Below are 10707 nucleotides of genomic sequence, written 5' to 3'. Positions count from 1 at the left end.
TGTAGGTTTGGGGTGCACTGCTTAAGCGGGTTGAAATACATAATCTTACAGAAATTACTGCATATGAAAATAAAAGACAAGTCATTGCTGTGAACAACTAATTAAATCTCCCTTGGGCTTTCAATATGTTAGGTGGATTCACAAGGCGTTTCAGTCAAGTACCGGATGGAATTAGGATTTGTGTGAAGGCTGAGGCACTGCTTGCACGCAGAAGAAATGGTTATTTAAGGGACGATTCCTCTGACAACATATCTGTGAAAGCATTGATTAGATCTTCCGTGGCTTTGAAAAATTAATCTCCCAATTTTCTATCCAGTTCCTTTAATGTGGGCGCAGTGCGTGATAAGCTGACTTGCCGCGAGCGTCACCCGCAGAACTGGAGGAAGCTTGTCTGCTCTTGGTGCTGCCCGTGGTCTCCTGCGCTGCTCATCACAGCTCTGACGGCTGAGCACGTTATGTAATAGCCGCAATCAGGCGTGATTGCAGCTAAGCCTTTTCCGTTCGTCTGGGAGTCACTGGGTGGCATGTTCCCGTGGCTCTGATAACAGGTGATGGTGTCGGGGTCATGGGAACATCGGGGCGTGCGCGGCCAGACGCTCTCCAGAGATGCGTGAGCTAACGATCAGGTTCACTGCCAACCCGAATGATGAACTGCCCCGTGAACTTGTGATCCACCCCAAGGGGATGGTGTGAGTTTTACTAAGAGCCCCTCTTTTTCCCCAAAAGGGCCATTGTCCTCTGCCCAACCTGCACGTGCAGCAGACCCTGGATGCTGTGCCGTACGGGCCAGGTGAGGAGGGCCACCAGGTCTTACTGAGCGAGCTGCAGTGACTGAGGTTGGAGAAGGGACATGGAGTGGTCAGGGCTGCTGCCACGTGGCACAAAGCCAACACAAGGTGTATCCGAAGAATGGAAACAGGCTCAGTGTTGGGTCTCGGACATCCCCCATCGCTGGTGACCACAGGCTGCTTGCAGGGACTTTGAAGGCTGCCCCGGTGGGTCCCCCGCGATGCCACTACTGCATGGTGTTATGCCCGCTTCTGCCTTGCAAAACTCCCAGGACAGGAGATGCTGCTGTTGTTGCCTCTCCGAATGCCATGCAGTCTTCCCATGCCAGGAAGGATTATACAAATGATAATTGGGCTTACCATGGGGAGCTGACATTCAACTACTCATCCCTGGGGATGAGTACACCGATGCTAGTCACCAGCAGTGTTGCGCGCAGAGCAGATTTTGTATAGGCGCTAATAGGGCATGTGGTGAGCACCTCATACCTTCAAGGCAGGTCCAGAAGCTATATAAAAGCTCTCCCTCTATTAGGTCTCACTGGTCACATCACGAAGTTGCACTCATCCGGGAGCTGGGTAAGTCTGGTTTGTGCTGAGCCTCTAGAGCCGCTGAAGTGCAAACTTATTTCTGCTTTTTTATTTATAAGAATGCTCTACAGGAAAGATTTTTCAAAACTGGTGGGTTTGGGTCGCCGTGTTGGAGTGGGAGTGTGCTCTCTTACAGTGTCTCTAGCGGGGCCTCCAGCTCCACTAGCTGCTTCCAAAAAAGCCAAGGAAAGGCTATTAGCAGCAAACGGAGCGCTGCTAATGTAGTTTGCTTTTGGGGGTGAAGGAGGCACCTGGCAACAGTCAAATTGCTTTGGTGCATCAGGGAACACAATGCTGTAAGAAATGCGCACACGCCTCTGCTCAGCTGTGGCAACTCTACCCTTTAATCAACTCTTGTTCCATAATGAGCACGAACTTTGTCACGCTGGGACTGACCGTGAACCTTTGCCTGCCTGGTTTTACGGGGTTACCAAGCCCTGGGTGCCTTGGGGTTGTTTGCTCTTCTGGCTACAGCAGATGCTCGGAGCTGAATGCCCTGAGCTGCTTGTTTCTGGGCTGGGGGCTTTTTCTCTGCTCATCTAAAAGACATCAGAGGTGGTCGCCGAACAAAAAGCAGAAGGGGAGAACTGGGTTCGGTGGTTGAAAGACAGCTCTGAGGTCAGGAGGTCTTCTACTGCCCTTGGAGATTAATTCTTCCCACGCAGAGGTCAAGGTGGTGGAAGGGGTGAGTAGCCATTTGGGGAGGGCTGAGGTATCTAACCCCGCTTGTGTCTCCGAGTGCCAGTGTCAGAATCAAGAAGGAAGGGGCAGGTCCTCAGCTGCTGGTGCGGGTGGGAGGCCGCGGGGAGACGCTGGCCCCAGCGCCACCCTGAGGGCTCTGCTTTTCCCGTGTCCTTGCAGTCTTGCCGAAGCCTTGCCAAGATGTCGTGCTACCTGCCGCCGTGCCTCCCCAGCATGTACCAGCAGCCCCTCCCCGTGAAACGCCCGCCGATGTACGCTGCCCCGTGCCAGTCGGTGCCGGTCCAGTGCTCGGTGCCATGCACCCAGCAGTATGTGACCCCTTGGGCGTCCCAGCAGCGCTTCGCAGGCTCCGGTTTCCCGCAGCAGCAGTGCGTGACCAAGTGCGTGCCACGGCAGCAATACGCAACCAAGTGTGTGCCACCGCTGCAGCGTGCGACCACGTGCATCCCGCAGCAGTCGTGCGCGACCAAGTGCGTGACAACCTGCGTGCCGCAGCAGCAGTGTGCAACCAAGTGTGTGCCGCAGCAGCCCTGCGTGACCAAGTGCGTGCCGCAGCAGCAGTGCGCGACTAAGTGCGTCCCCCAGCAGTGTGCAACCAAGTGTGTCACCACCTGTGTCCCCCAGCAGCAGTGTGCGACCATGTGCATCCCGCAGCAGCAATGTGCAACCAGGTGTGTGACCACCTGTGTCCCGCAGCAGCCGTACGTGACCAAGTGCATCCCCCAGCAGCAGTGTGCCACCAAGTGCATCCCACAGCAGTGTGTGACCACCTCCTTCCCGCAGCAGTGTGCCACCAAGAGTGTGACCACCTGTGTCCCACAGCAGTGTGCCACCCAGTGGGTCTCGCAGCAGTACGTGACCAAGGGCATCCCGCCGCAGTGTGCCACCAAGTGTGCGACCACTTGTACTCCACAGCAGTGTGTGACCACTTGTGCTCCGCAGCAGTGTGCCACCAAGTGTGTCCCGCAGCAGTGTGCAACCAAGTGTGTGACCACTTGTGCTCCGCAGCAGTGTGCCACCAAATGCATCCCACAGCAGTGTGCCACCAAGTGTGTCCCGCAGCAGTGTGCCAAGTGCGTTCCGCAGCAGTGTGCCACCAAATGCATCCCACAGCAGTGTGCCACCAAGTGCGTCCCGCAGCAGTGTGTCACCAAATGCATCCCGCAGCAGTGTGCCACCAAATGCATCCCGCAGCAGTGTGCCACCAAATGCATCCCACAGCAGTGTGCCACCAAGTGCGTCCCGCAGCAGTGTGCCACCAAGTGCGTCCCACAGCAGTGTGCCAGCGAGTGCGCCCCTGCCTGCGCCCCGCAGCAGTGCCAGCCGGGTGGGGTGAAGATTTCCAGCCATTCGAAGAAGTACTGCTCTGCCTCCAAGTGGCCCTGGTAAAACGGAGCGGGGGGGATGCGAGTTCCTGGAGATGGAGCGAGCTACAGCTTTGGGGCAGGAGTTATGGATCTCCTTTCAGCCCCTGCCAGCTAGTTTCTTTTGCTTCATTCCTCCTTGTCTCTGGTTTCCAGCAATTCCCCTATAGATCAGCTCTATTTTGGGGCAGGGTGCAATCATATTTCCCTGGCTACTCTCTGGGTGTCTGTGGCTTCTTCCTTAGTCTGCTATAATAAATAGTCTAGTGGGATGTTAAGGTCTCACCTAATTGCAGTATATACTGATTAAAAAAAAAAAGATTAAAAAAATAGGTAGAATAGAACCGTCTAAGGAGTCCAGCTCAGGACACGTAAGAGGACCGGTGGCACCGCAGCGCGCGGCAGCACTGGGGGCTGCTCCTGGCGATGCCCAGGTTCACCTTGGCTCCGTGAAGCTGCAAGCTCTGCGCTATAGCTGCATTTACTCTCAGATTTGGAAGAAAAACGTCAATTTGCTAGGCAAACAATCCATAAGCCTCGTTCCGGTGGCCTTCATTTAGGAAGGTGCTCCGAATTCCCTGCTGCTGTAAAACACTGGCTCTGCGCTGGCGTCAGCGGAGTCCCAAACATTTACAGAGAGGATTTCTGGCTCGGTGAAGCCCATCTCGCTGCAATTTTTATACATTAACATTTCCTTGCACTTAGTTGCTTTAATTAGTATTGAAAATACAGCTTGAAACAAAAGAAAGTCTTTGAAATATTTCAGAAACAAGTAGCACCACTGTTTTATAAAAGTTTGAGATAAAGAAGTTATTACCTGTGTTGTTTATGCTCCCTAAAGATGTGCACTCTACATTGTATTGAAAACACATTACCTATATACATGCATATTTATGTTATATATATATTTAAATAAATACAGTTCTATGGCCTCAAAATTAGATATCTTGTCTTTCCGCCCTCTGGTGGTTCTCGCTTTTTTTGCATTTACTAAACACATTGAACTGCTGTCGGAAAAAGACAAAAATTCCGCAACATGCCCTCTCATTAGGAAAATGAGAAGGCGACTGCTCAGGCTAAGTAGCTTGGACGTCGTCAGAGGGCAAAACCACATGTCGCAAGCGGCGGCGGCGGTGGGTGTGCCGGGGGCTGGGAGGCTGCTCCGCGTCCGGCCCCGGGACGCCGGGAGGTGCCTGACAGCCGCGCGGGGCCATGTCCGGCTGTGCCGGAGCGGCGTCCGGCTGCCTCCTGCCTCCCTGTCTCCAACGCCTCTTCCCGAAATCGTGACTTTCCCTTAGGAGCCAATTCCCCGGGGCCGGGCACTCGTTTTTCTGCAAATCCGGCGTTTTGCACGGAGCAGCCGCTGGGGCACGGGGCGCATTTCAGAGACGGGCGCGACGGAGCCTGATCCCGGCCCTGGCTCTGACTCATCCCCCGCCACCGAGCGACCGCAGCACGGTGTGCCTCAGTTTCCCCTCTGCTTAATTGGGAATAATAACAGACCCCGCAATAATGTCCCATGTAGCGCTGTGAGTCTCTCGGAGATTAAAGGATTTCAGAGAACTTTGCGGAAGCTAATTAGGAGCTTTTGGATGACAGCGCATGATGTTATTGCTGGGTTAATATTTGCTACCTGGCCTGGAAACGCTCAGCTGAATGTTAGCGCTGCTTTAGCACCACTTGGGCTGGAGCTTGCCCAGGAACTGGATTGATGGATTTTTTTCATAAAAATGGTATCAATCTGCTTGCCGTTCCTCAGATGGCTATTTGACGTCTAAAATCTCCGGTCAGATCATTTAATATTAAAGAAGGGCTTTGTAGTTAAAGGGCTTTGTAGTTAAGGGGAGTGAAACGCAGCTGAGCTTATAGAAATCCAGGTGGGATTTAGTCCTTTCTTCTCCAGACGCAGAAAATAAGATCGGCCTAGAGATAGCGTTCTTCTCTCAGTTTATTGTATCTCAAAGTGTTGGCATTGACTGGGAAATCACATGGTTTGTCTGCATTTTTTCTTTGATACCGAGGGAGACTTTTGTTGGAAAAAGCAAAAATGGGAAGAAACCCAAACAAACCTTCAGGCTTTGGGGATTTCTGGTGAAAACAGAAATAGGGAGTAAACTTAGGGATTCGTTACCAGAAGATCAAAGTTCTACCTCACACCAGTGAGAGATTTCCCACGTCCTCTATGAAATGTTAACTTATTTCACCCCTTTTTTTATTCCAGGGCGTAGGATCGCCCATGCATTCCCGGCAGGCCGGAGCCCAGTTGATGGATGTCAGATACTCATTAAATAAAACATGCCAGGGCCTTTGCTTGGACAGATGTGACTACCTAAAAATGCCCTCCCGGTCTCGGCACCTGTGCTCACGTCGCAGTTAACCTTCCCCGGGGTTTGCTCCCGGTGCAAACAGGGAGCAAAGGGAGGGATGACGGCGGCAGGGAGGGCAGCAGAGCGGGAACCGTCGTTGCAGATTTCAGGGCAGCAGCTCGGTGTGATTCAGGCGCCTTTCCCTGGGCTGCCTGAGGACGGCGGCACGCTGCCGTAGTTAAGGCCACCAAGAACCCTTCCCAGACTGTGTTTTCAACATATGCACATGGAAAGTTCCCGTGGGAAAGCAGTCACAGGAGCAGCCCAAGCCCCCCCGTGCCCCGGCCGCAGCCACAGCTGCAGCCCCTTTGCAACCCCTTTGCAGCTTGTTCCGGTGCCCTGAGCTGGGGATTTGCAGCGGGAGGGTCACGAGCAGCTTTTGCACGTGATATATTTGGCCTGCAAGGGGCTTCAGCTGGTTTTGCCCCCCTGGGATGCAAAGGAGGAGGTTCGCCCTGCTGGCGGTGCCAGCCGTCGCTGGCAGCGCGGAGCCGCACGTGGCTCAGCCGGGGCTGGCAGGCAATTAAAGGCGGCCGCGCCGCCTCGCTCCCCCGGGGCACTTATTCACTGTATAAAAGCCCTGCTGTCGCCGGGCTCTCGCAGGCACTTCTCTCCGGTCCTTCTCCCTGATGAAGCGGGTAAGTCTGGCTTTTAGCAGCGCTCTGGAATGGCCGGTTTGTTCCTGGGTGTCCGGCGCAGGCAGAGGGCTGGAGGAGACGCATCCTCCGGGAGCTGCTGTCTCCAGCACCGCGGCTGCGAGAGCTGGAGCACCTCATCCGTGCTAACGACCGCCAGGAAAGCGCTTTGGATGGACCGCGAACTCGCGGGAGGGGGATCCGTGGGCTCCTCCACGCTTCCTTAGATATAGCCTAAAGGAGGCTACCGACTACCTACGGGGCTCCGTGTTGTCGGCAGTCAGATGGGACCATGCACGAAAAGGCGAAGCCTTTAGTGGAAGCGGCATGGAGAATTTCGCCACTGTTTTTTGGGATTTGATCAGAGCAACTATGTGGATAATGGCGAGGAGCCGACCGGCTTCAGCACCGATGCACAAGTTAGCAGCCAGACTCTCCAGCTGAGTCTGAACAAGTCAAAATTTCTATTCAGTTAATTAATAATGATAAAAATAAGTCCAAGATGCAGACAACCCCCTGGAAGCAAATAACCCCTCTGCTTTAGCAGGCTCTGACCTTGATGAGAGTCATCAGATACTTTAATGTTGTATGCGGAGTAGTAGCCATTGCTATTGTTGTTTTCAGGCTGGTTATTTTTATTAGTCAATAATTATAATAATGACAGCGATTATGAGTTTTTATTAATGATAGTAACACAGCATTGTATCATTAATAGTCATGCAGCGACAGGTTTTTAGAAGATAAAGCATCTTGCCCTAACTCTAGGCAGAACTAGGAGTGTTCAGGAAATGCAGTTTCTTTACAGACACTTAATTATATGTCTTGCTCTCCAAGCACTGTTGAAATGAGGGGAAAAAAAAAAATCGCATTAGACACCTTTAGCGTATCAGTGTTCCCAATTCCTGTCCCACTCAAAATAACCCTGTTAGAAACTTGGGAAATACCGCTGAAATCAGTGTTTTCCTGAGAGGGAATGAAGCTGGGTGGTTTCTCCTGTCGCTCACGGTACCAAGGCAACTGAGAGGGTTTGACTCGATTTCATGGTGCCGCCGGGTCTTTTCCCCGAGACGCGGGGTCCTTGACTTGGTGTCTCCTCCTTCCTTACCGCTCCGGTTTTACAGAACACTTGGAAAACCCTCTTGTATTTTCTGTTCTTGCTTTTCCTAAAGCTTGCCCACGTGGCAATGTAAAGATGGGAGCGCAGCGCCTGTAGAGGCCGGGAAGCCGGTGTTACGCTAGCCAGCTCCAAACCCGATAACCGCGTGGGTCTTTCAGCCCGTCCATCCCGATGGGATCGTGAGGACAGGTAGTATGTGCCGGGCTCCCTGCTACCCAGAGCTGCTGTCACCCTGAGCTGGCTAATTTAACCACAGCTTGGGCTCGCCCGCGTGGACGGCAGCCACACCTGGGTGTTATGGCCTGGACACACCTTTAATTTTGGGTTGTCTTTCATCTTTTGTGCTTCAGAGAAGCAGGAAATAAGCTCGAAAGCGTGTCCCAGTAGGGACGCAGGAGGCTTGCGGCAAATGGGACGCAGGGTCAGGATGCCATTTCTCTTTTGCGAAATGCTTTGAGCGCTCACCCGGGCTTTGACGGGTGACGTGGCTGGGCTCCCTGAAGGTTTCTGGGCTCTTCTGGGCGTGGGGCCACCAGCTAGGCGCAGGCGCTCCTGCCCTCGCCGCTTGGGTGATTGCAGCCTCTTCTCTGAGTCACCGCGGGCCTCCGGCAGAGCTGAGGTGCGGGCTCCCCCTGCAGCGAGACCCACGGGAAACATCAGGTCCCCTATCGCGGAGAAATGCCCAACGCCCAGCTGACCTCTCCACCTTTCTCCTGCTTTTTTCCAGGCGTAAGCACCTTGCATGACCATGCACTACTATGGGGAGCAGTACAAACACCTGTGCCTGCCGGGGTCCGGCTACAGCACCGAAAACCTCCAGGTGTGCGCGCCCCAGGCCGACGTGTGCAGCGCCACGTGCCACCCGCTGAGCGTGACCAAGAGCCCCATGCCCAGGTGGCCAGGCTACCTGCAGCCCTTCGCGCTGGTGTGCGCGCAGCCGAGCGTGGCCCCGCTGCCGCTGCTGCGCTGCCAGCCCTACGTGCAGCGGTGCATCCTGCTGGGCCCGGAGCCTTGCAAGGCCGCTTGCCTCGTGCCCTGCGCCGAGCCCAGCGGGCAGCCGGGCGCCGTGCCGAGCCCCCAGCCCTGCGACGCCGGCCGCTTCGAGAAAAAGCGCGTGGCCAAGAGCTTGCCGCCGTGCGCGCCCAAGTGCCCGGAGCCGGGCAAGCTCAGGTTCCCACCGTGTGGGATCAGGTACTCGTCCTCGTGCAAGAACGAATGCAAGGCGCAGCGGGGCTCCAAGTGCTGCCCGCCGCAGGCGATGCCCGGCAGGTACTCGCGGCCGCTGCAGGGGGGCACCGAGTGCCCGCCGCCGCCGCAGCAGTGCGCGCTGCAGGAGTGCGTGCCGCGGGAGTGCGGTGGCAGCGGCGGTGGCTTCCCCCCGCAGCGCTGCACCAAGGGCTACCCCACGCAGGAGTGCGTCACCGAGTGCCTGCCGCAGCCCTGCGGCGCCAAGTGCCCGCCGGGGCAGGGGGCGAAGGGATGCCCGCTGCCGCCGCAGCGCCTCGCCAAAGGCTCGCTGCCGCCGGACGGGGCCAAGCAGAGGTGCTTGGCGACCCAGCATGCCACCAAGTCCAGGTGCTCCCACCACATGTCCCGGCATCATGCTGGCAAAGGGAAAGGGTCAAGCCATGCCAAGAAGAGTTGCTGCGCTGCAAAATGGCTCTGCTGAAGGAGCCCAAGGATGCAAGCTGCGTAACCGGGGTCTGAGGTTATTTCTTTCCCTCTGACCCTGTTCCCAACCCTTGAAGGAGCTTTGGCTGCACTTTTCCCTTATTTTCTCAATGTTACATTGGTAGGGTGTATTGCCTGCCTTCTCTGACTCCAGTTATTTCTGCAACAGAAAATACCTTAGTGAGAAGTTAATCAACCTGAAGCAGGTGCTCAGCCTTTGAGCTTTAAATTGGTACAACTCTGCTATAGTGTCTGCACCTGTGAGGGTTTTTTTACTGTTACTGGGTCAAATATATTCTCCAGCTGTGGCAGTCACATTAAATCTCAGGTTGCGGCTGGATTCCTGTGCTCTCATGTCTGATTTATTCTCTGTTTTTCTAAACTGTTTCCATTGCCGACCGCCAGGCAAAATTATTCCCTGTTGTTATGCAGCAACACAACTTTGTGCAAAATAATGAAAGCAATCATGCTTTTAGGGCTAGAAAGATTTCCTGGCTGTGGGACCGGGTCTTGGCATGAAAAGGTTAGCCGGAGCTGTGGCGAAAGATGTGCAGGCAGCTGTTTCGAAGGAGGCTTTGCTGAAGTAATGAGATAGTCTCCAGTGAGGAGACTCGCTAATCTGTGTTTACAAACATGCAACCAGACGGAGAGCGAACTTTCCCCTCCAGCTGTTCCTGGGACACAACGTTTTCCTAGACAGCAGGAAATAATTACCTTGCTAGGTCAATATTTTGATTTCCTAATCAAAACACACGTAAGGGGCAAAGTTCAAAGCATGTTTCTGTGCACACCTGGCTGCACACGCTGAAGCTCTCCTGGGGCTGAGCAGTGCTTGCAGCCCGGGAGCCCTGGGGGGACCCTGGGCCAGGAGCTCTCTGCCACCTTCTGAAGGCGCTGGGAGACCCGACACTGTCTCCCACTGCTGCTTTGCACCGCCACCCCAGCTCCCGGGGCAAATCCCAGCAGGAATATTGCCTTGCGTCTCCTCTACAGCGCCCCAAACGGGATTTCTGTGGATTCCCTTTTCTAATAAAGTAATAGATTTGCCCGTGAAAACAGACATTGATGCTACCAGCAAGATCTCCCTCCTGGCTTAGGAGAGGTCTGGCTTTCCGTGGGGAGGGAGAACTCCTTTAAACTCCTGGTAAATCACTAACCCTGGGGATTAAATGACACAGAGAGGAAAGGCCTGGGTAACGAGGCACCAGCCGCCTCCGGCTACCCCACATCAGATAAACCCCTTCCCTACACCAGCTCCATCTACGAGCTGGCTCCGCTTTGCCCTCGCTCACCCTCCCGGAGGTTTTCCAGGAGCCCTCGCGTGGGTCGGCACCCTGCTTTCGGCACTGGGTGCTGCGGCGCGGCACCGGGGTGAGCAGCCGTTAGAGGGAGATGGAGCATCGCGATCCAGGTACGAGCTAAGGAAAGAACGGCTGGTGCGAGGGCTTTCCACCTTCTACAAATCTGAGCTGCAGT

At 54.7% G+C, this 10707-nt stretch overlaps 2 protein-coding genes across 2 annotated transcripts; both read left to right on the top strand.

Annotated features, from left to right (window-relative positions):
- The first annotated feature begins 2258 nt into the window (after positions 1 to 2258).
- On the top strand, positions 2259 to 3467 carry LOC106487906 (keratin-associated protein 16-1-like). The gene has a single exon (XM_067313134.1). The coding sequence runs from the start codon at positions 2259 to 2261 to the stop codon at positions 3465 to 3467; it is 1209 nt and encodes a 402-aa protein (XP_067169235.1).
- Positions 3468 to 8308: 4841 nt separating this feature from the next.
- On the top strand, positions 8309 to 9229 carry LOC136994585 (SCO-spondin-like). Its single transcript, XM_067313133.1, has one exon. The coding sequence runs from the start codon at positions 8309 to 8311 to the stop codon at positions 9227 to 9229; it is 921 nt and encodes a 306-aa protein (XP_067169234.1).
- The last annotated feature ends 1478 nt before the right edge of the window (positions 9230 to 10707 follow it).

Source organism: Apteryx mantelli, chromosome 31, assembly GCF_036417845.1.
Source record: "Apteryx mantelli isolate bAptMan1 chromosome 31, bAptMan1.hap1, whole genome shotgun sequence".
Taxonomy (NCBI): Eukaryota; Metazoa; Chordata; class Aves; order Apterygiformes; family Apterygidae; genus Apteryx; species Apteryx mantelli.
This window is presented reverse-complemented; position numbering and strand designations above follow the sequence as displayed.